The sequence below is a fragment of the Dama dama genome, chromosome 8 (assembly GCF_033118175.1).
Source record: "Dama dama isolate Ldn47 chromosome 8, ASM3311817v1, whole genome shotgun sequence".
In the NCBI taxonomy this organism is placed as follows: domain Eukaryota; kingdom Metazoa; phylum Chordata; class Mammalia; order Artiodactyla; family Cervidae; genus Dama; species Dama dama.
In genome coordinates this window covers 5,881,861-5,905,975 of record NC_083688.1, presented here as the reverse complement: position 1 = coordinate 5,905,975, position 24,115 = coordinate 5,881,861, and the positions used below count along the sequence as shown (strand labels likewise).

The 24,115-nt window shown below is 51.9% G+C and overlaps 3 protein-coding genes across 4 annotated transcripts; all 3 read right to left on the bottom strand.

Annotated features, from left to right (window-relative positions):
• Positions 1–4,144: 4,144 nt before the first annotated feature.
• LOC133060592 (heterogeneous nuclear ribonucleoproteins A2/B1-like) lies at positions 4,145–7,803 on the bottom strand. Its single transcript, XM_061148138.1, has one exon. The coding sequence runs from the start codon at positions 6,223–6,225 to the stop codon at positions 5,116–5,118; it is 1,110 nt and encodes a 369-aa protein (XP_061004121.1). The 5' UTR covers positions 6,226–7,803; the 3' UTR covers positions 4,145–5,115.
• A 141-nt stretch (positions 7,804–7,944) lies between these two features.
• C1QC (complement C1q C chain) lies at positions 7,945–12,367 on the bottom strand. The gene is made up of 2 exons (XM_061148140.1): positions 12,242–12,367; positions 7,945–8,745 (listed from the first exon to the last, which is right to left on the bottom strand). Exon 2 carries the CDS (start codon positions 8,657–8,659, stop codon positions 8,189–8,191), a length of 471 nt encoding a protein of 156 aa, XP_061004123.1. The 5' UTR covers positions 8,660–8,745; positions 12,242–12,367; the 3' UTR covers positions 7,945–8,188.
• A 3,821-nt stretch (positions 12,368–16,188) lies between these two features.
• On the bottom strand, positions 16,189–19,242 carry C1QA (complement C1q A chain). Of its 2 annotated transcripts, none has more exons than XM_061148136.1 (3): positions 19,085–19,242; positions 18,010–18,179; positions 16,189–16,952 (listed from the first exon to the last, which is right to left on the bottom strand). In XM_061148136.1, exons 2-3 carry the CDS (start codon positions 18,170–18,172, stop codon positions 16,381–16,383), a joined length of 735 nt encoding a protein of 244 aa, XP_061004119.1. In that variant the 5' UTR covers positions 18,173–18,179; positions 19,085–19,242; the 3' UTR covers positions 16,189–16,380. The 2 variants fall into 2 exon arrangements, with proteins under 2 accessions (XP_061004119.1, XP_061004120.1); XM_061148137.1 differs by lacking the exon at positions 19,085–19,242 and adding an exon at positions 18,552–18,687.
• Positions 19,243–24,115: the final 4,873 nt, after the last annotated feature.

Sequence of the window (24,115 nt, the reverse complement as noted above, 5' to 3'; positions counted from 1 at the left end):
TCCTCAGGCTGTTTCAGGTTCCACTTCTGCAATCGGGAGGGGTTTACTGTAAACACGATGGGTGGGTGGTCAGTTTGGTTTCGCCAGCTCAGCAGCTGTTGGGGGGAATAGGGTGTTCCAGGGGAATGCCCACAATGGTGGTGGGCAGCGCCTGCCAAGGCTCCTGACCTCACGAACTTCTGCAGGAACTGCGGTGTTCCTCCACGGAATGGAGATGTGGCCGGCCTGCTGCCTGAGGGCTGGGTTTGCAGTCAGAAACCCTGATTCAGATTCTGGCTCTGCCATTAGCAGCTAAACATGTTTAGCCAAGAGAACCCTTTTGTTGTTATTTAGTTGCTCAGTCGTGTCCAACTCTTTGCAACCCCATGGACTGTAGCCCGCCAGGCTCCTCTGTTCATGGGATTCTCCAGGCAAGAATACTGGAGTGGGCTACCATTTCCTTCTCCAGGGGATCGTCCTGACCCAGGGATGGAACCCGCATCTCCTGCATTGCAGGAGGATTTTAGTGACTGTAATTATAGAGTTAGGATTCCAAGGAAAACAAGGTTTTGTTGTTGTTTTTATTGCTAAGTTGTATCTGACTCTGTGACCCCGTGGACTGTAGCTGACCAGGCTCCTCTGTCCATGGGATTTCCCAGGCAAGACTCAAGGATCCAACCTGCATCTCCGGCATTGGCAGGCCGTTTCTTTACCACTGAGCCACCAGGGACCCCTCGGGAGCTCCAATTTCCTCTGCTGCGCGATGGGACCATAATTGCACTTGCTTTCCAGATTGCAGAGGGCACTGTGGAGCTCAGATGGGATAGCGGAGGAGAAAGAGGAAGGTGAACTGTAAAGTGCAGTGTGCGTGTTAATTGTTAGCATCAAACTGTGTCCCAGGCCTGCCTTTCCTGGGCTCACATCTTCTGCTTTGCTTCTCTTCTACAGCTCTGCTCTTTTCTGTTCGCAGAAAGTCATCTAATAATGAAGAGTGAATTTGTAACATGGTTATTATTTATTTATACCCCTCCCCCTTCTCCCAGTGGACCTGATCCTGACGCTTGTTCATCCTGGCTTCATAGAATTCCAGGAGAGCGGGGCATGGGTGGGCATGGTCACCCCACCCATGCTGTCCATGTTATATATCAGGAAACTGTGGCCTGGGGGAGAAAGTTATCATTCAACAAATATTTATCAAGAGCCTCTACGTACACTGGAGATGGAACCATAAGCAAATCAGCCCTGGGTCTGGCCCCCCAAGGAATGTCTCTTCTACCGGGGGAGGCTGGTATTAAACATTAGTTCAGTTCAGTCGCTCAGTCATATCCGACTCTTTGCGACCCCATGGACTGCAGCACGCCAGGCCTCCCTGTCCATTACCAACTCCCGGAGTTTACTCAAACTCATGTCCATTGAGTCAGTGATGCCATCAAACCATCTCATCCTATGTCGTCCCCTTCTCCTCCAGCCTTCAATCTTTCCCAGCTTTAGGGTCTTTTCAGATGAGTCAGCTCTTTGCGTCAGGTGGCCAAAGTATTGGAGTTTCAGCTTTAGCATCAGTCCTTCCAATGAATATTCAGGACTGATCTCCTTTAGGATGGACTGGTTGGATCTCCTTGCTGTCCAAGGGACTCTCTGACTCTTTGCAACCCCATGCACTATACAGTCCTTGGAATTCTCCAGGCCAGAATACTGGAGTGAGTAGCCTTTCCCTTCTCCAGGGGATCTTCCCAACCCAGGGATCAAACCCACATCTCTGGCATTGCAGGTGGATTCTTTACCAGCTGAGCCACAAGAGAAGCCCAAGAATACTGGAGTGGGTAGCCTATACTTTTTCCAGCAAATCTTCCCGACCCAGGGATTGAACTGGGATCTCCTGAATTGCAGGTGGATTCTTTACCAACTGAGCTCTCAGGGAAGCCCCGGTATTAAACATCAAGGGACACAATGGTTTCATTGCTCCTGTGATGAATGTCAAAAGTAGCTACTGGAGCCCGTGCCTCATCCTAGTGGCAGATGCAAGACTCAGAGCCAGGCACCCCTGGTGCTGAGATATAAGTCCTCTCACTGAGACTGCATCCAAGGTAACATGAGGCCCCTCTCAGGGATGCTTGCCCAGAAAGTCCCAGGAGCTGCCATAGGTCAGGAGGGCTCTCTTGACATCAGTGCTTGGAGATGGAAAATCATTTCACTTGTGGATGCTGCTTGATGGAAATGAAGTATTTACTGTAGTGGGTGAGAGACTCATTTGATAAAATTCAAGGGTCTCTGGGCCCAACCAAATATAGACCGTCCAGTAATTTGGTGGCTGGTGACAATGGGAAAAATGAGCTTGAACTTGAGGTAGAGGCAGAAGGAGCCTAAGAACAGGAAGCAGCATGGTTTGGGGCCGGGAGGGTTGGAATAGCCCCCCTGCAAGTTTGAATCCCAGGCCTACCTCTTTCTAGCTCTGTGGCCTCAGGCAGCTTCCCCACATATGAACCAGGGACCTGGGCATCTACGTCCTGGAGTAGTTGTGGGGGGCCAGTGAGGTAGCCCCGCATGTCCAAGGCTTAGCTGAGCACCCAGCCCTTGGTAGGCACCAATGCAAAGTTGAGAGTAGTATGATTTCTCTGAAGAGAAGACAAAAACCTTGGAGCCTGTATGCACAGGAGCCATGCCTGGGTTAGGAGTCAGGAGCTGGGGAGACCGTTGGCCCCGAGTGAGAGCTAGCTGGTCTCATGTATGTGTGCGTGCTAAGTCGCTTCGAGTGTGTCAGACTCTCTGTGACCCTGTGAACTGCAGCCCGCCAGGCTCCTCTGTCCTTGGGGATTCTCCAGGCAAGAATACTGGAGTGGGTTGCCATGCCCTCCTCCAGGGGATCTTCCCGACCCAGAGCTCGAACCCAGGTCTCCCGCATTGCAAACAGATTCTTTACTGTCTAAGCCACGGGAAGCCCAAGAATACTGGAGTCGGTTGCCATGCCCTCCTCCAGGGGATCTTTCTCATCCAGGGGTGGAACCCGCATCTCATGTCTCCTGCGTCGGCAGGCAGATTCTTTACCACCAGCGCCACCTGGGAAACCCAGCTGGTCTTTGACTTTGGGACTTCCCTGATGGTGCCGTGGTTAAGAACCTGCCTTCTGATGCAGAGGATGTGGGTTCAACCTCTGCTCTGGGAACTAAGATCCCACGTGCCGCAGGATAACTAAGCCCGTGCGCCAAAACTACTGAAGCCCACTGCCCTGGAGCCCAAGAGAAGCCATTGCAACGAGAATCCCACTTAACTGCGACTAGAGAGTAACCCCGCTCGCTGCAACTAGAGAAAACCTGCGCACAGCAAATAAGATGTAGCACAGCCAATAACTAAATAAATCTTTTAAAAAAAGCACTGCCTTTCCTCCCTGGTAGAGAGGGATTGATCCTTACAAAGGGTGGAAAAGAAGCCTAAGGGCCCTCCACACCCCATGGTCTTAAAAGAGGCCCCCTGCCTCCTGGAATGCCTCATTCCAGCTCCTCTCCCACCCTTGCTTCTGCCCTTGAAAGCCCTCACCAGCTCCCCCCAGCCCAGCAGACAAGCTGGCATTTTTTTCAAAGGCCGGTCCCTCCTGACAAAGAGAGAGCAACAAGGAAACAATTATGGAAAATAGAAATGGCACAAAAATGGTTGCTTCCAAAGTACAGGTCTCTGATCTGACACCGTGGCCTACATGAAGAGTGTATTGATTTTTTAAACAAAAGAGAAACGAGGAGAAACATGTATCACTTGAGGCACTGCCGGGTAGACCGCTAAGTGGTTGCTGGAAGTGAACTGTGAGTGGATTGGCCCCATGACCTCCGCCTTGTCCCTGCCAGAGGCTCTCAGACCCTGTGAACCAGCCTGGGTTCCTGGGCCCTGGCCTCTGTTATTTGTGTGTGTCTCCATCTCTCCTTCCTTCTCATCTGACATATTTCCCATGCCCTCCTATGCATGAGCCAGGCATGTATGAAATGGACCTGCCCTCTAGGATGCTCCTGGTCCAGTAGGGAGGCAGACATGTAAGGAAATAAGTGCATAAAAGCCAACTGCTGGACAATATGCGTTAAGTTCACCTGGCAAACTGCCTGCCCACCCACATCTCCGTCCTCCCCAAACCTGTCTTTTGGTATGACCATGTTTATTTGTGAAATCCAAAAAAAAAAAAAGATTAAACTCAGAAAAAAAATCATGTTTGTGGTTCCCAGGGGGCAGAGAACTGGTGGAAGAAAATACAGGATAAAGGTTGTCGAAAGGTACAAGCTTCCAGTTATAAGATAAATACAAAACATGTAATGTATAACAAAACCCATACACCACAATAACAAATATCAAATTGTGGTATGGACCAAGGAACTGAATAGACATTTATCCAAAAAATATATACAAATGACCAATAAGTTCATGACATGTTATTCAACATTATAAAAAATATAATGAACAAGGTGACCAAAATTAGCACAGCTGTAGGATATTACAAAAATTGTTGAGGGAGTAAGTCCTAAGAATATTCATCATCACAAGGAAAAAAATTTTTGGTAATCATTTCATAGTATATTTAAGTCATATCATCACACTGCACAGTTCAAACTTTGACATCCTAAAACAAAAAAAAATATTTAAAAGGTAAAAATGCAAAGCATTCAAAGAGGACAGACCACTACTGTTTTACTTTTAAAATTATTTTATTAAATCTTAAATGCACAATAGTTTCTTAACTCTACACATGAAATACATGTCTTAAGAAGAATGATATTATGTCTTATTATCCCTTGATTCTGGCTAACAGCTTTTCAAAACTTCGAGAAAAATCTTGAAACATTTTCCCATGTCCCGAAACTTGGAAATGGGATATTATCCAAGAAGGGATGATTCTACACTCTTCCAGAGACTGCTGGAAAGACAGAACATTTCAAAAGCTCAAAAACCATCGCAAAAGCATTTTTTAAAAAGTCTTTCCTCCATAGGAAAATAGTGTTCCTCCGTAACTGAGTCCACTCACAAAGTGGCTCTCGGTACCAGCTCTGGTGTCTTCTGCCGTGTCGCTGCATATTTAGGCATGACCGAGTTAAGAGTTTCCTTCGCACTGTTGCTTGGATCATCTGAGGCTCTTCTCTCCCCTCTGGGCTCCTCTGCATGCAGTCAAGCCCATGGCCACTGAGAAGGCCCCCACCGGCTTGCCTCTCCATAACCCCCACGTCCTCTACCGCCTCCTGGGTTGTGGTTTCCTCCAGTATATGACCCGCCCATGTTTCTGCTGTCTCTCAACTTTCCACTCTTCAGTAAATCGTACTTAGAAGGTTTCTGCTTCTGATTGCTCAAATCACTGTCATTGCGACTTGCATAACTTCTTCCTCCGTAGTTGTCATAACAGGCTCTGAAGCGCTCATCCTGGTAGCCGTCTGCAGACCCTCCACCACCACATCCTCCTTGTCCTGCCCCGTAACCAGGCCTAACCCCCCAACTGCCACCTCCAGCTCTTCCTCCGTACCCATGAGAGCCATCCCCAAACTGACGTCCTCTTCCAGAACCCCCGGATTCTCCTCTGAAGTTCCTTCCTCGTCCTGCTCCCACATTTGCACCAACACCATGAAAATACTCCAAACCAACATCGCCTCCTCCTCGACTTCTCAAATGTTGGCCTTCTTGAATCTCTTGCCTAGACAAGGCCTTTCTTACTTCTGCACGATGACCATTGATGGTATGATTTTTCTGCAGTACGATCTTATCCACGGGATCATGGTCATCAAAAGTAATAAATCCGAAGCCCCTTTTCTTGCCAGACTGTCCGTCAGTAGCTATCTCAATGGCGTTGATTTTTCCGTACTTCTCAAAGTAATCTCTAAGATGATGTTCCTTCGTGTCTTCTGTAATTCCGCCAACGAACAGCTTCTTCACAGTGACGAGAGCCCCCAGCTTTCCATGGTCCTCTCTTGGGACAGCGCGTTTGGGCGTAACTATTTTCCCATCAATGAAATGAGGTCTGGCCGCCATGGCGGCATCCAGCTCAGCCATGGAGGAAAACGTGATGAAACCAAATCTTCTTGATTTTTGGCTGGCAGGGTCCCTTATTAACACACAGTCTGTAAGATATCCCCACTGCCGGTAATAGTTCCACAGACTTTCTTCTGTGGTCTCAGAGCTCAAGTCACCGACAAAGAGTTTACGGAATTGTTCGTTTTCTCTCTTACTCCTCTCCAAAGGAACAGATTGTGAAGCTTTCTTCATCACGGGCTTACTAGCTTCAGCCATATTTCTGATGCTGAGGAGGGTGAGCGAGATCTCAGGGGGCTAACAGGGACTGAACTGGGTCCCCATGCTACAATGAGAACGTGAACCTGACCTGTCCTGACCTTGGGGTGACAGCCTCCACTGCCTCAAGGAAAACACCCCTAGAAGCGCTTCCACGGAAACCCAATGCTGCTGCTGCTACCTCTGGGGTCACTGTGGCCCTTGAATCAACCTAGAGTAGCTTTCCGTTTTTCAGAATAGGTTGATTGGTGAAACAGGTCGATGCAGGTTCTCCCCGTTCCAAGAGCTCCTCTGTGACCCACTCCTGAGATGTAAGACAGCCTGGGACTTGCTGGAAATAGTAGTCTTCTCAAACTTCTATAACGGGTCTGAGTCCAGAGATCTGCTTTTTATTTTGTAAATAAATCCGCAGGTAATTTTGTTGCACCCCCAGATTCAGAAACCTGGGCTCTAACAAGTCACAGGTCTGTGGTCCAAGTCGGTGGAGGGCGCTGTGGGGACACGAAGGGAAGAATCAGAGAAGGCTTCATGGAGGAGGTGATCTTTGTGTTGATTCCTGGCAGCTGAGTGTGTATTATCTAAGTGGATTGTGTGGGTGGGGCAGGAGCTCTACAGAATGAAGGAACATCATGGGTAAAGCTCTGGAGGTGTGAGACAGCAGCTTTCAGGAACAAAGAGCCAAAGTGGATGGAGGCGGGTGGAAAGCTGGGCTCTCGCCTCTGCTGTTACGGCTCATCTTGAACCTCTGTGAGCTCCACAGGGTCTTGCAGAACCAAGCTGAGACCCCAGCTGGGCTGTGGGGGCTCTCCCTGGCCTGAGTGAGCCTCGGGCCTCACTGGGCTCTGAGGCCGGAGCTGCAAGCTGGGCAGGAAAGTTACACTTTTTGTCTTTTTGAACCTGAGCTGTCAACCCCTTGTTGTGGTCGGCACAGTGAAAGTGCAGCAGTTTACGGCCAGCTTCCTGGTTCTCCAACAAGATGACCCAGCTGGGCCCGCCATCAGGAATCTCACAGTGAAGCCCAGATGGCTTATGGGAAGCCATGGTTTTGGATGATCTCCTGGGGGCCCCCAGAGTCTCAGGTATTCGGGGGAAATTAGACTCCAAGAGTCAGATCCTCCCTCACCCTTCCATGCCCATCTAGAACATAGTTATGAATGTTAAATGATTTAATAGGTGGGTTAGCATCACTCCTGGTGCATAGTAAGTGTTCAATAAATGTTAGCTATTACGATTTTCTTTACTCATTCACTTGCTCTGCTTTTAGTCATTCATTAACCCACTATTCATTCATGCATTCACCCCAATTCATTCATTAATTCAGCACAAATTCATTGCACATCTTGTCTGAGTCTGTGCTGGGCCCACCTGAGCCCCAAATCCCTCTTGTGATGGGTGCTCCAGAAATTCGAAAGGGATCAACATAGCTTGGGAATTCAAACACATTCCCATTCACCTGCGACCGTGGACATCTTTAAGACAGCAGTGCCTCTCACATGAACAAGTGACCGCAGACACCCCCTTGGGGACCCCTTGCGGCCTTTCAGCCACATTTGAGCAGCTCTCTCCCAAATGGCCGAACGGTGCCAAGCGTCTCAACCTTGGCACCAAGCTTTACTGATGCCTGAATCTGGAGGCCACAGATGGCTGTGACAGGTGCAAAGTGGAAGATGAAGGGAATCGCTTTTTAGGGAATTGGCAGTGAGGATTCAGAGTCGCGCATAGCTGTTGATTTAGTTATTTATTTATGTGCCTCCTGCCTCTTCTTGGACTTGGAAAACACTCACGACAGTACCGGAGGAGGAGGGAGAGAACTCAGGGCAGGAGGGCAGGGTGGGCTTCCTGGAGGAGGCTGCGTTCATCGGTGGCAAGAGGGGCCTGAGCATGGATGCAGCACAGTGGGTTCTCGCGGGGAAGCTGAGGGGAGATGGGGCGGCCCCCGGGGACCAGAGCAGACCTGCCCTCCCTAGTCAGGGAAGAGCAGGAAGCCGGAGAAGACGCTGTCAGAGCCTTCCGTGCCCACCATGCCGTTATAGTCGTTGACCGCCAGCCACACCTGCTGGCCCTCCTGCATCCGCAGCAGCACGCCGCCCGAGCTGACCTGCTTGCTGCTGGTCATGTGGTCGCAGAAGGTGGCCACCTTGAAGCCGCTGCGGAACAGCAGCACGCACAGGTTGGACGTGTGCGACGTGTGGAAGACAAAGTAGTAGAGGCCCGGGACTTTGCAGGTGAACTTGCCGGTGTCCCTGTCGTAATGCCCCTGTGGGTTGGTGATGACCTCGTTGAACTTGACCAGGCTGTTGGCCTCTGGGAACTGGACAGTCTGCCGCGTGACCGAGAACACCGACTGGTGCTTCTGCTTGTACCTGCCCTCCACACCCGGCTCCCCGGGGGGGCCCATGGTGCCGGGAGTCCCCGGAATCCCCGGGGTCCCCATGGGGCCATTTTTCCCAGGATAGCCAGGTGTGCCGGGGTCTCCCTTCTGGCCCTTGGGTCCTCGGGTCCCAGGGGTAGCTGGGATTCCTGGGGAGAGAGCAGGTGGGAAGGCAGTGATGGGGCAGGGGTGGAAAGAGGGACCCGATGGTCCTCCAGGGGCCACCCACCAGGGTTTGGTCCCTGGACTCTCCTTACCCCAGATGGCGGCTTATCCACCTGGGAGCACTGTGCAGGGAGCAGGAGGGGAGGGAGACCGTGGTTCAAATCCTGCCTCCCCTTGGTCTTGCCCTCTGACCTTGGCTGAGTCTTGGCCCTAACTCTCCACCTCGGTTCCCACATTTGTGATGGAGAGGGTAGGACCAGGCAGCTCAGGAGGTGTCAGAGCCGGGCTGGATCTCAGAGCCTGTGCCAGAGGCCACGACTGTTAGCCCACGGACACCACGTGGCCTCAGATACCTCCTTACCTAAAAGTCTACGTTCCTACTTTTTCTTGACAAAAAATCAGAAGATGGGTCAGAGGCAGATTTTCTGGAAAGCTCCTAAAACTTAAACTTTAGGCCCTGTTAACTTGCACTGACCCCGTCAAGGTCCTTTGGGTAATTTTATAAGTTTTTCAACTTTTTGTGTTGAAATAATTACAAATTCACAGGAAGTTGCCAAAAAATAAAAAAGGAAGTCTTGTGTATTCTTTACCTAGTTTTCCCCAATCTTGCAGAACTAAAGTATGGAATCAAAATCAAGAAATTGACCACAGCTCCTCTTTTACATGCACTGTGTGTGTGTGCAGTTCTAACACAATTTTGTAGTGTATGGAGGTTTGTGTAACCTCCCCCCACACACACATCAAATGTATCCCTAATTTTGTACTATTTTTCTTAAAGAGGGTCCTTGGTATTTTATAAGATTCAGAGATCCACAAAACTGGTTTCTATGTCTGAGCTGGAACCACTCAGGCCAGCTTAACACATGGGGTCCTCCAGATGGAGCCTTCCAGGCTGCCTCTCTCCAGCCCCTCCACCCCCTTTCAGCCCAAATCAGACCCTCTGACAGCTGGCCCAGCTCAACTTCCTTCAAGTTACGGATGGGGAAAGTGAGGCCAGAAACCTGCCCAAGGCCATGCCACCAGTAGGAGGTGGAGTCAGGACTCAGAAAGTCAAGTCTGGCTGAGTCCCAGTCCGAGTGTCTGATGCTTGTTGCCGCCCTGGTTATCGGAGCTTCCGTGAGCTTCTTCTCCCCTTGTCCAAACCATACTCATCTTTCAGGGCCTGACTCCAGTCTCCTCTTCCAGGAAGCCCTCTCTGACCACCACTGCTGGCCCTCATGGCTGTTTCCTCCTCTGACTGCCTTTAGTGTGGTTGTCGGTGGAGACACACTAACAGAATTCTCTGCAACTGGTGAGCTGCGTAGATCCCAGGTTAGGAGAAGAGAATCAGAACCCAGTGGACCCAGGCCTCAGGCTGTGTGATCCCGGGCAGGTGACCTTCCCTCCCAGAGACTCTGTTCGCCCAGGTGAGATAAAGCCATGATGGAAGGGATCCCCCGGAGTGGCTAGCCGTGTTGGGTGGGAGCATGTGTGTGCCGGACACCTCATAGGTAGTGTCAGTAATGTCGGTCTCGGGGGGTGGCCATCAGTGATGCTGGGCAAGGCTGTGCCTCTTTCTTCAGGCAGTGGGGGCAGACACACCCGTGGGGAGGGGGGCCTGAGAGGCAGCGGGCGGTCGTGGTGGAGGGTGTGGCCTCGGGAATCCAACAGGATCCCAGTGTGTGACTTTGGGCCAGTGGCTCAATCTCCCAGAACCTCAACTTCAACATTTGTACAAAGTGGGTAAATCACATCTTCAAAGGATTTTGGCCTCAGCTTTCTCATTTGTAAAATAGAGTTAGTTTTTTCTGCCCCGAGAGATGAATCTATGGAGAGCACTTGGAACCTGTGTCTGGCACAAATTAGGAGCTCAATACTTGGTGACCATCAACCACTCTGGGCAGTGAGATAGTCAGAGGCAGCTGTGAAGTTCAGGGTCCTGGAAAAATGGCAGATCTGGGGGCTTCCTTTGACTCAGCCTGAGTTGGAGGATTCCTTATGGAATGTTGGTGTGATTCCACTCTCTTTCCAGGAGGGCAGGTGACAGTGGGAAATTCCTAAGGACATCCGTCTCCACTGGTCTCCCCTGCCCAATGCCTCTGCCACCCCGTCACCTCTGCTCAGCCCTGCCCCAGCTTCCTTCACACCCACTCTGGACACACTCCAGCCCCCTCCAGATGTGTGCCCACCGCCAGATAAAGTGCCCCCAGACTCCAGCTCTCACCCAGCACCCAGCGCCCACTCATGTCCTCAGCCCTCTTCACTCATGCCGGGGCTTGCCTGCGAATCTCCGACAGATGATTCTGTGACCGCGACCCTGACTCCTCACTCCCCACCCCTCCAACTACCCAGAGCCCCAGGGAGGCAGGGGTGCACACAGCCCTGATAAAGACAGGGATGAGAAGGGCAGCAATGACCAGAGTCTGCACTTACAGATAGCTTCCACATGCTGTTTTCTACTATATCTTATTAATCATCACAGCACACCTGTACAACAAGTGCTACCATCTCCCCATTGTACAGATGCGGAAACTGAGGCACTGGAGGCTTATTAAGTTGGGCAAGTATACACAGTGGGTGGGGGAGTGGGGAAGCAGTGGGGCTGGGACCTGAACCCTCACCATCTGGGCTACAGTCACTGGGGTCCACGTTAGAGGGCAAGTTGTGGAAGGGATGGAATAAAACAGTAGCAGAGTGTTTTAGAAGTTCGCCAAAGCTTTCGCCTGGGTTATCTCCTGTGACCCTCCCTGCCACCTTCTCAGACAGATGCTCTAGGTCTCTCCTTGGTATCATATGGGAAATCTGAGGGGCAAAGAGGTGAATTAGGGACACCTGAGTCCTGAGCTCTGAGGGGAGAAGGGGCCATAACTGCCACAAGAGTTAAAACTCGGCTGAGGGAGCGGGTGTGGCCAAAGGGACCACCCTCCTCACCATCAAGCCACTGAACGCCTTCCTCCGAGTTGGTCCCTGATGGACAGTCCAAGCCCTGCCCCCAGGCCCCAGGTGGCCTCTCCCCGCCAGGCCGGCAGACTCACCTGGTTCGCCCTTGGGCCCTGGCAGCCCGTCATACCCGTCCTTCCCGGGGGCCCCGGGCAGGCCCGGCATCCCAGGGATTCCATAGCAGTGTGTGCCCGCCTGGCCCCTGAGCGGCCGTGCCAGCAGGAGCAGGAGCAGGTTTAGTACCAGGAGGCGCCAGGCGCCGGACCCCATGTCCACCTGGGCAGGGAGCTGATGGGGAGAGAGCTGAGTTGGCCCCTGGCCCACCCTCCTCACGCTGTCTCTCCCCAGGGGACCGTCCTTCTCAGCCCTTGGGGGCCAACCTCCCTTCCCCGGCCCCTCGCCCCTGGGGGCCGCCTGATGGATGGGGAGTGGGGTCCCTGCTTCAAGCTCAGGACCCCGGCTCAGCAGAGACAGGGACCCTCCTTCCTGTCCCAAGTCAGGCTGCCTCTGAGGCCACGTGTCAGGAAGCGGCGGCGGGGAAAAGCTGCCCTCTGCCCTCACCTGGACGGGTGGGAGGTGTCCGGTCTGGTCACGGAGAGGTCCTCGGACCGGCTTCCCCTCTCCAAGGCAGGCGTACGCCGTGTCCGAGTGGACCCAGCCAGGAGGACCCGGAGAGGACTGGGCGGCCCCCTCCCACCTCCCCCCAGAACCACATCCCCTTTCCCATAATTTTTCCTGACTCAGTACTTTATTCTGGGTGCTGAGCTAGGCTGACCGCGGTGATACCCCTGTGTGCCCCCTGGGTCATGAGTGTCTGAAAAGAGGAAACGGCCACTTCCTTAGATCTGGTGAAGGATGTGTGTGTGTCAGTGTGTGTATGAACCTCAGCTGCCTGGGCAGACTTCTAGAGTCGAGTTCAGCCTAGCAAATACCCATCCCTGTTTGTTGCCATTTACTGTGCCTGAGACAGCTATTTCACAAGATCCACAGGAGGAAGTTATAACCCTCCTCTTTACAGATGAGGAAACTGAGGCTGAGGAAAGTGAAACCCTTGTCCAAAGCTGCACAAGTGAGTGGTTTCTTGGGTCCAAAGCCTTGCTCTGACCGCTTCATGGCTGCGCCCAGAGACAAGTCTTGTATGCATTTGTCAAATGGCAGGTGTTATTTTAGAAATGTCCATACTGTGCGTGCTAAGTCGCTTCAGTTGTGTCCGACTCGGCAACCCTATGACTGTAGCCCACCAGGCTCCTCTGTCCATGAGGAGTCTCCAGGCAGGAATACTGGAGTGGGTTGCCACACCCTCCCGACCCAGGGATTGAACCCACGTCCCTTATGTTTCTTGCATTGGCAGGTAGGTTCTTTACCACGAGTGCCATCTGGGAAGCCCAACCTTCCATATGCCCCCCATTTGTCCTACTTGGGGGTGCACTCGGTGAGGGCAAGCTCTGACAGCAGGCAGCCTGCTGTGGTGGACAGACTCCTCTGGGGTCTCCTTTCAGCGCTGCCACTCCCTTGCCTGGAGGCCTTCAGCAAAGCACTGGTGTCCCTAGGCCTCAGCCTTCCCATCTGTATATTGGGGGTTGGGGTCAGGGAGAGAAGACCGGGCTTTTGGTGTTGGCATTTCTTTCTCTTCTGGGGCCCCGGGTGAACCTACCTTCCCTGCCAGCTCCACTTTCCTTACCTCCATCCCCAGCACCCCACATCTGCTCTCAGAGCCCATTAAGGCTGGTGAGGGGTTGCCAGTCGGGGCCAGGCTGGCAGAGCTGAGAGAGGTCCATTCTCCCCTTCTCCTCATGAGAAATTTCGGGAAAGAAGGAGGTAACGGGCAGTGGAGTGTTCCAGCCCTGACTCTGCGCCTGCCATTCATGTAAGTGAGTGGTTTGACCTCCCCAAGCATCGATTTCTGCTCTGAAAGTGGGGTTTCCAGGAGCCTCCATGCAGGGCAGGGCTAATGCACACGCCGTGCCCAGCCCTGTGCGAGGCATGCGCTGCGTTCGGAAGGCCGCCCCTGCCTCGGTCAGGGCCCGTCTCCCCAGCTGGCCCTCCGCCCCATGGCTGTGGGCTGCAGAGTGTGGAGCAAGAGCGAGAATGTGAGTGCACTTGGCCCTGGAATTCTCAGGTGGGTGCAGGGCTGGGGAGAGCAGCGAGGATGGCTGTGGCATCAGGAGGGCGTGGGGGACCCGCTGGAGGGCACCCAGGCCCCCCGCCCGTCTTCGGCCGTCACCTGCTTTGTGCCTGGTCTGGCTTGTCCAGCAGGTGGCAGCCTCTGCCCGCACGCAGCTCTCCCTCGCCCCGCCCGTCTGGCCAGCTGGACGCTGCTGGGTCCCCTCCTCTCCTAGCGGCCGTGATCTGCCTCGGCAGAGGGGTGGGTGTGGATGGAATTTAGGATACAAGGCAGCGGCGTACCCCCGCCCCCGCACCCATCATTTCTGCAGCCAGGTCTCTAGCTTCTTATGGGACCTTCACCCCGAGGGTGTCTGGGAGCCCCATTGTGATGAGAAGCCCTCCAGTCTGGAGTCAGGCAGAGTTCAAAGCCAGGACCTACCACTTTCTGCCACTGGGCCTTGTGTAGACGCCTCGGTTCTCTGAGCCTCGGGGTCCTCATTGTTTTGATGGGATTAAACACATTGATGGTTATGAGGTGTCCAGCACACAGTAGGGGCTCACAGATCTGTTTCGCTTCCCGGTCCATGTGCGTGTATGTGTGTGCCGGGCCGGCTGGGGGGGAAACCAGGGCAGAGTGGAGGCCAAAGCGGGACTGGAGAGTCTCCGCAGCCCCACTCTCTTCTTCCTGATCCCACAAGACTGTTGATGGGGCCAGACAGCCCCCCAAAGGGTCCCAATGTGTGGGGAAGGACGGTGGGGGGGCTATCGGTACGTGAGGACCCCCAAGGTCAACGCTCAAGAGAACAAGGGCATTTCCAAGGTGCGTGCACGTGGGAGGGTGAGGCGTGAGTGTGCACCTGTATGTCAGGGACACGTGTATGTGAGAGCACTACTGATGGTTGTGGGGAGGTGGGGGTGTGCGGGTATGACTGTGTGTATCCCTCAGTGTGTCTGTGGGTTTGAAGGCACAAGTAGTGTGTCCAGGGGTGTGCCCTGTGGGTCTCACAGAGTGGGTCTGTGGGTGAGGAGTGAATGAGTCTTGGTCCAGGAAGTGTGTGAGTGTGTGATATGTATTCTAGTGTGTGTGTGTGTGTGTGTGTGTGTGTGTGTTTACACGTGAGTATGAGCAGCACAAAGGTAAAGTTGGCTTCCTTTGGCAAAAAGCATGGGGCATGTCCAGGACTGGACTTCTGGTCTCCTTACCCTTCTCATGCACAGAGGACATAGTGGGGCTTTTGCTTCTCAGCAGCACCCGGACAGGTGAAGTGAGACCCTGGGAATGGACCAGGAACATTCCAGATCCTCCAAGCCCCCAGTGCAAGCGGGATGCATGCCCACCCTCCACGCCTGCCAGGGTAGAAGTCCAGAGCTGGACTCAGGACACTCGGCAGGGAGGACCTCTGGATGCCCTTGGGTCAAATGCTCCCTCTCTGTGAGCCCCTGCCTTTCTGGTTCAGCCTTGGAAGCGACATGTGCCATGTGTCGGGTGTGTGGCTATGGAGGCTGGCGAAGGGAGCAGGTAAACACGCAGACTTGGGTATTAGCAGGACCTGGGGTCAACCCCACCCCCTCTCCTCACATGCTGCTTGCTGCTGCTGCTAAGTCGCTTCAGTTGTGTCCGACTCTGTGCGACCTCACAGATGGCAGCCCATCAGGCTCCTCCATCCCTGGGATTCTCCGGGCAAGAATACTGGAGCGGGTTGCCATGCCCTTCTCTGCCTTACATGCTAACCTTGGGCTTTAAGTTCTCCTTAACACTCACTCAGTTTCACTATCTGTAAAATGGGATCAGTCATAATACCCAACTCAAAGTTCAACTGTAAAGACTAAACAAAATACAATAAAGGTTAAACCGTATGTGTGTGGGCTTAGTCACTCAGTCGCGTCCAACTCTTTGCGACCCCATGAACTGTAGCCCGCCAGGCTCCTCTGTTCGTGGGGATTCTCCAGGCAAGAATACTGGAGTGGGTTGCCATGCCCTCCTCCAGGGGATCTTCCCAAACCAGGGATCAAACCCAGGTCTCCCACATTGCAGGCACATTCTTTACAGTCTGAACCACCTGGGAGGCCCCTTATTAATGCCCCAGGAACTCCTCTGCAATTTTCATATATCAAGTCATTTAATCCTCTGAACAACCCATTGAGGTGGGTGCTGTCAGTATTCCCACTTTACAGATCAGGAAACTGAGATTCACCAAAGCAACATAAAATGCAAGTAATTGGATTTAAGCAAATAGTGGCCCAGGATTCGAGTCCAGGCTGATGAGGCTCCCAGGACCTGCTAAATACACGCTGTAAAATGCTAAATATGGGCCTGCCTTGTAAGCACTTAAATAACTGTTGTCATTCTTCAGCCTCCCTCCCAATGCCCAAGGTAGCCAGTGAACTTCAGGCTCAGCAGATGTGGATTCAGATATTTATTCCAGGAAGAGTTCTAAGACATGATCTCCGTTCAGGCAGCTAAAGCAACAGAACACCCACTTGATAGGGCAGAGCAGAGATGGCCAGAGAGCTGGAGTGAGTGGGCCAGGGCCACACAGCAGGATGCAGAGGCCACGGTGGGGACCGGGGGTGGGGGGGTTGGTCTTCCCTGCTCAAGTGGATGGGAAGATGAGGAAGCCACTGAAGATGCTATCGGCCTCTGGGCTGTGGTAAATGCGGCCCTTGCTGGCATCTTTTTCAATCCAGACCTGGTCTCCCTGCTGGAGATGCAGCACCGTGCTTCCAGACACCACCTGCAAGAATCCCTTACTGTTGAAGTCACAGAAGCCCAAGGGCTGGATCTGGCCCCTCCCAGAGGACCTGATGGACAGGCAGAGGTCCCACTTGGACACCACCTGGAAGGTGAAATAGTAGTAGCCTGGGACAGAGCAGTGGAACCTTCCCGTGTTGTTCTGGTACACATTCTCCTGGTTGGTGATGACCTCTCTGAAGATGACCACGTTGTCTCTTGTCAGAGGGTTCGGTCTCACGGCCGAGAAGGCTGGCCGCGGCTGGTCCTTGATGTTTCCGGGGTTCCCTTTGGTGCCCTTCAACCCCGGGAGGCCAGGGGGCCCCATGGGACCAGCGGGTCCTGGGTAGCCCATTCTGCCTGGATTTCCAGGGGGTCCAGGGTCGCCCTGGTCTCCTTTAAGGCCACGGATCCCCGTCTGGATGGCAGGGGCCCCTGTGGGGAAAAGGTTAGGTTGGGATTGAGAGTTTGGTATCCTCCAGACCTCAGGGAGGTGGCTGGGGCCCCAGATAGCTGTGGGATAAGATGGTAGGGGAGTGTCTGGGCCTGATTGATTCTGACTGGTTCTGTGTGACCTTGGACAAGTGTCTCAACCTCTCTGAGCCCCAGCTTGTTTATCTGTACAATGAAGAGAAATTGAACAGACACTTGGGGAAGGATCAGGTTCTGGGAAAAGGCGGTCCACTGGCTTCACTGCATTCCTGCCCACAGCTGGGCACTCCACACCTCTACCTGTCCCCCACCAGGCCATTGACCTCGACTTCTTCAGATGCAGGGGCTACCTGTAGGATGTCTGGGTGCAGATCACTGCTAATGCCTGTGCAGATCTTTCTGGTGGTCTATGGACTGGGAGTCTCAGGGTGATTACACGAGACCATCTTTTCTGGCTCTGGTCTTGCCCTCCTCCTTTTTCCTTCACCCTTGGCCTTTTTTCTTGAATATGAGAGTTTCTGAAGCTTGAAGGGGCAGGGAAGGGGGAAGCAGGGACAGGCTTGCAGGGAAGCTGGAAGCAAAAACAACAGTTGTTATGGATTGATCCCTCTCCACATGCTAGGTGGGGTCTTTCTCCCTTTTACAGATGAGGCAACTGAGGCTCAGAGAGGGTGAGTAACTCACTCAAGGTCACACAGCAAGACAAGGGCTCTCAAATCTAAAGACTAGGGCATTCGTCTTTCTGGTGATTGAACAAAGACCAAGGCTGGGCACAGCTTTAGGACCTTTCATAGGCCTTGCTTGAAGTGGCCTACTCTCCAGAGGAGGACAGCAAGGCCAAAGAAAGAGGATGTGGCGGTTAAGGGGGATACAGAGAGGCCCGGGGGGCTGGATAAATGGCCCTGGGAGAAGGCTGGGCCCTGGGACCAAGCAGACTGAGGGGCTTCCTGTGGGGGCCCAGGTGGACGCCTCTGCTTCTCACTGCCACCCTGAGCCACCACCTCCAGGAGGCCAGCCCAGGTCCAGGGATGAGGGGCTGGGGTCCCGCGGGAGGGCTTACCCGGCTCCCCCCGCTCCCCCTTGAGGCCTGGCCGTCCGGGTCGGCCAGGTATTCCTGCATTCCCGTCCTTCCCGTCTGGGGCTCGGCACACGTCCTGGGTCATGGAGGAGGCCAGGGAGATGGCCAGCACGCTGATCACCAGCCAGCCCCGGGGGGCTTCCATGGTCCCGCTGTGGAGACAAGAGCAGGGCCTGGGCAGGCTGGACATCACACACTCGTTCACACCCAACTCACACGCTTGAACCACGCCCCCCCCCCCCCCCCCACGATATCTATATATGTCCCTGACCATTGCACACATACCCCACCCAGGGCCTTTGAAGTCCACTCTCCACCCAGCTCCAAGGACCCCCCAGCATATACACAGAACCACAAACTCACACAGATTGACACACACAACTGAACATATCCATAGGGTTACACACTCAGACACACGAACACAGCTTCTAGCCCTCAGACACCTACACAACACAATAAGCAAACTTAAGAGTCCACCACACACCCCTGGACACTCCGACTGACACACTCCATCCCTCACTTACCTGGACACACACAGTCATATACTCCCTGCAGATGATCGGTTCCTTTGAATAAATATTTATCAAGTGCCCGCTCCCTGTTTAATTAACACTCTCTCACCCAGATGGCAGAGTTGCACATCCACACTGGAATTCACGAACAGCTGATACACACATCTGCCCCCTCCTCCCCACACGTGGAACCTCTTAGCACCCACTGGAGGACAGAGAGTTGACTGTCACCTCCTGGGCCCTTCTGCGGGACCCCTCTGTTGGGCTCTGACACCCCAGCCTTTTCCCAGCAAGGATCCAGGAATTCTGGTTAGAGCTGATGGCTCTGTGGCTACCTCCCAGCCTCCCCCCAAGCCTCTGAAGTCAAGGTCCCCCCAGAACAACCCGCTTGTTCTGGGTCCTGGACCAGTGCCCCCCGGCCCTGTCTTGGTACAGAACCAGGTAGCAGCACTCTCCCTCCCTCCCTGCCCGGTCCAGTCTCCTGGGCCACCTCCCCTGGCTCGCTAAACGTCACAGCCCCCTTCCCCATCCAGCGGTGGCCTCACCTGCGTCCAGTCTTCAGCGCACTGGATACTCTGGTCCTTCACGCGGGGACCCCTGTGGGACACCCAGCAGGGCGGTGCTGGCCCAGGGCCAAGTTTCACATCCCTTCCCACTTCTCCTTCTCCTTCCCTGGATCCGCCCCAGGGGCCAGAGGCCAGCAAGGGACATTTTGAGCAGACCTCAGCAAGACTGCAACACGGGACATCCTAGCCCAACCACAGTGGCGCAAGCGCAGGGACAGCGAGGCGGGAGGCTGCAGGGATGGGGGCGGAGGAGTGGGTCCTGGGCGGGACAGTGAGACTGCCGGAGACGCGGAGCAGCAGGGTGGAAGGAACCTTCTCTCAAATCAGTGACTTGTTAGACTTTTTCACAATCATGGAAGCAGCACGTAGTCATTGCCAAAAGCTTGGTAATACAGAAAAGCGTGAAGAGACAAGAACTGTGATGCAGTCGTGAGGGGCTTGGTCACCAGCTTTCTAGACTGCCACTTCCTCGCCGCATGTCCTTGGGACTGTGCTTGACTTCCTGGGGCCTCAGCCTGGTTTTGGTTATTGTTCATAAGTTGGAAACCGCAGATTCTCCTTTGTTGAACAGTATAAAGTTTTAGAGACATAATACACATACAAAACCCTGGACACTTAATAATCAGCTTTGATCAACATTTAAAGATCAAAAAATGAAAATCAGCAAGAAATGCCCACCTAGAGAACTGCTGTCAGCATTTGGAGGGGTTGTCCAGCCTTGCTCATGGTCACCGACGGGGGACTCACTACCTGTCAACCCAGCTCCCTTTGTTGTTGCCAGCCTGAGAACGCTTTTCTTTAGACTGGGTGATTCTGTCTCCCCCGGATCGGAGGCCAGTGTGTTCAGGCCTGGCTGAAAACGTCTTTCTGCTTCTCCCCGTGGCCATGTTTTGTCCTTGCTGTCATTGCTTTGTCTCATTTTCCAGAGGGAGGAGGAGAGGAGAAGAGGGAGGGTTGTTGCACCTGGGCAGGTGAAGGCAGTCTAGGACCAGGGTTTTCAAGACTCTGAGACTCCCTTTTTCTTGCAATCTTGTGTGACAGACGATGTGCATACAAGTACAGGTGGGGATGCTCTGGCTTAAGGGTGGGGGCCCAGAGCTCGTACTGCCAGCCCCTTTCCTGCTCCTCAGGATTCAGGGGCTCAGGGGAGCTAGCACCTCTCTATGAGCTTGGGCAAGCCACATCACTTCTCTGGACCTTGAGCTTCTTTACCTGTAAAATGGGGATGATACAGTCCCTTTGGTGGGCTGCCAAGGGATGATATGAATATATAAGGAAGTTTAGGTTTCCTAGGTGGCGCTAGTGGTAAAGAACCTGCCTACCAACGTAGGAGACATAAGAGATGAGGGTTCTATCCCTGGGTCAGGAAGATCTCCTGGAGGAGAGCATGGCAACCCACTCCAGTATTCTTGCCTGAAGAATCGCATGGACAGTGGAGTCTGGCAGGCTGCAGTCCATAGGATCAGAATGAGTTGGACATGACCAAAGTGACTTAGCATGCATGCACGCCCACATAAGGAAGTTTATACTGTCAAATACCACATTAAAATAAGTCATCATTATAAATAATATCTGTGTGACCTTGGGCCAGTTACCTAACCTCTCTGAACCTCACTTTCTCAAGATGAGGGAGAAGATGAGGGAAGAAGCAGGGAGGCTGGTCTGTAACATCCCTTCCAGCATCATCTTCTTTGATTGCATTGTGTCAATCTTGCTTCCCTGCAAGAGGAGTTAGAAATACTGTGTCAGAGCCAGAATGGTCAGCCTGACTGCTCCCATTTTACAGATGAAGAAACTGAGGATCAGAAACAGAAAGACTTTCCCAAGATTATATAGAAAATGACAGAGTTGGCATGAGGATAAAACAAATACTATGAAAGGCTTCTCAGAGTATAATTTTCAAAATATTAAATGCACAATTCATATAGAAATATATAGTGAGGGGCTCCCCTGGCAGTCCAGTGGCTGAGACTCTGTGCTACCAATGCAGGGGGCCTGGGTTCAACCACGATCAGGGAACTAGATCCCACCTGACACAACTAAGATCAAAGATCCCAAGTGCTGCAACTAAGACCCAATGCAGCCAAATAAATAAATAAATATTTTAAAAAAGAAATACATAGGGAGCATGTGTTAGTTTTCTTTTGCAGTTTATAAATGAAGGAACAAAGCTTGTTCAATGAAGGATATGAGAAAAAAAAATTATATATATCTCTTTAGGGTGAGAGAGATTCAGTGAAAAAAACAATAACAAAAAAACCCCCAAGAATTCTGGAATATTCATAGGTTGCTAAGGTAGTTACAAAACTGGCTAGTGCTCTTTAGGACAATAAAATCATCATGTTGGGGTTATCTACTGTACTGGAAAGAAATCATTTGCATCTCTACCAGACAAAAATAATTGGCAACTTATCAGTTTTCTACCAGCTAACAGCTATCTTTACAGAGCCTGGGCCCTAATCAATAGTAAATAATAAGTCAAGCAAAGTGACATTCCCCTGGAGTGCCAGGTGACCCTTAGGAGGGCTTGTTAGACACGACTCTAATTTGACTTTGAAAGGACACCAGTTATCTATTTGCCTTATTTCCTACACTTATCAGGCTGTTGCAAGAGTATAAACACTTCCCAAGAAATAAAAGACATCGATAATAATGAACATATCATTAGTGTGAAAAGTAATGGGTCAGCAGTAGGCCTATGAATGTCACAGCTGGGACACCTTCATTCAGAAGAGGAGGGTGTCTTTCATTTTCTCCAGAGCTCAAGGTCCTGGAGGGGAAGCGGGAGTAAAGGAATGAGAGGAAAACCCTTGTCATGCTTGTGAGGTCGGGATCCAGGAGCCCCATCCCAGAGAGCAGTCAAGGTGTTAGGGGAAGCACACTGACTGAAACCGCCCACCCTGGCCAGGCAACAGTAACCATTTGCATGAGTTGTTTTATGACAGGAGATCCTGATAAGGAATACGGAACTAGTAAGCCACCACCAGCTGGAAGAGTTCGGGAAAGGTCGAGAGGAGACACTGCCTGTCCGTCCACTTCCCAGAATCCCTCTCGCTAGCATCCATCTTGGCTGAGCAAAGACTCTGAATTAGAATGTTTGGCCAAAGACTACTCGGAAACTAATCCCATCACCATAAAACCCGAGACTGTGAGCCAGGCGCAGAGCAGTTCTCCTGGGTTCCCTTACCCTCCTGCTCTCCACCCGGGTGCCCTTTCCCAATAAAATCTCTTGCTTTGTCAGCACATGTGTCTCCTCAGACAATTCATTTCTGACTGTTAGACAAGAGCCCAGTTTTGGGCCCTGGAAGGGGTCCCCCTTCCTGCAACAAAGGGTCCGGGGGTCATCAGAGAAATAATTTCTTAATTACTCAGATTCTTTCTGGCGGAGTCGTCACCTCCCACTCAAAGTTTGCGTTCCAAAATCAGCATATGAAGCAATAATTGTCAGTGGTCAATTTCACCCTTGGAAAAAAATTCTTAGGAAAGCACCATGTTGAAGACCACATTATCGTTTCGGGATAGTTCTATGTGGTCACTTTTAGCTTTGACATTAGAACAGATTTCTAGTCCTTCAACGGAGTATCAGTTGGCTAATGTATACTCCCTTTTTAAAAATTTAAATCTTTAAAGACTGGAGCTGTACTCAGTGGTGAGGTGTTTAGACCACAAGAGGCTCTGGATCTGAGGCAGACAGTGGTGGGAGGTTGGGGGAGCGGTGGGGTGGCGGTGGTTAGGGGTGGGGGGTTGGAGATGGGGGGTCGGGGCCCACAGGTACATGCTACAGTATAAGTTCCTTGAGGGTCTGAAGCAACAAGGATGGAGAGCAGCCCTTGCCGTATTTTATTTTTATTTTTATTTTTTTTCCCTTGCCGTATTGTAATGAGTAGTTATCTTTAGTTCTTTCTCTCTGAATTTTATTAGGCAAAATGCAGATAGTCAAATGTATATATAATATAACTCTAAAGTTCTTGTATTGCACTTAAAAACACGGAAGTATTATTTTCACACAGTAAAATGCACAAATCTTAAGTGACCCCGTTCAATGGCTTTTTATGTAAATGAAGACACCCTTTACCACACCCAGATCAAAACACAGAACATTTCCATCACCCCAGTGACTTGCCTCGTGCCTCTCATATTACCGTCAGCCCTCAGTGTCCGCATCCGCCAATCCCACCAACCACGGATCAAAAATATTTGAAAAGAATTTCAGCGAGTTCCCCAAAAAGCAAAACCTGAATTTGCCACATGCAGGCAACTATTTACTACCATTTGCATTGTATTTACAATTATTTCCATAACATTTACATTGTATTAGGTATTATAAGTAATCTAGAAAGGATTAAAAGTATACAGGAGGATGTGTGTAGGTTATATGCAAATGCTATGCCATTTTATAGAAGAGACTTGAGCATCCTTGGATTTGGGTCTCCAAGGGGACACAGGGATGTTCTGAAACCAATCCCCTGCAGATACCAAGGGACGACTGTATTCCCTTCTACCTGCAAAGAGACCAGCGCTTCGACCTCTCTCACTACGGGTCACTTCTACCTGTTCTTAAACTTCACGTAAATAGAATTCCTCAGTGTCTTTTGCGTCTGGCTTCTTTCGTTTCACATGCTTGTGAGATTCAGCCTTGCTTTTGCTTCATGCCCGTTCGGTTTTATCGCTGAGTAGTACTCCGTGGTATGTGTGCAGCGCATTTCGTGTAGCCCTGCTCCTTTTCATGGAAATGTTTGGTTATGATGAAAAAAACCTAAGAACATTCTCATACAATCCTGCTCCCTGTGCTATCCTGTGAACGGGTGTGTTCATATCCCCACAGTACTGTCTGAACCCCAAGAAGGGGACACGGCGTTGACACGGACGCCCCTTCACTCTCATCTGCTACCCTGCACCCCCCTCTCCATCAGAAAAACAGACCTCCAGACTCACTACCTGATCCACTTTTTCTCCTTCTCCTGGCCGGCTCTTTATTATGGAGATTGTCTTAATCTTGTCTTTCTCGAG

What these genes read in the sequence shown, in the direction of transcription:
- LOC133060592 (XM_061148138.1), bottom strand. Translation starts at nt 6,225, where the DNA reads ATGGCTGAAGCTAGTAAGCCCGTGATGAAGAAAGCTTCACAATCTGTT.
- C1QC (XM_061148140.1), bottom strand. Translation starts at nt 8,659, where the DNA reads ATGGGGACCCCGGGGATTCCGGGGACTCCCGGCACCATGGGCCCCCCC.
- C1QA (XM_061148136.1), bottom strand. Translation starts at nt 18,172, where the DNA reads ATGGAAGCCCCCCGGGGCTGGCTGGTGATCAGCGTGCTGGCCATCTCC. An exon ending in GGGGGAGCGGGGGGAGCCGG is followed by an intron (nt 16,953 to 18,009) that starts GTAAGCCCTCCC and finishes TTTTCCCCACAG; the next exon opens with GGGCCCCTGCCATCCAGACG.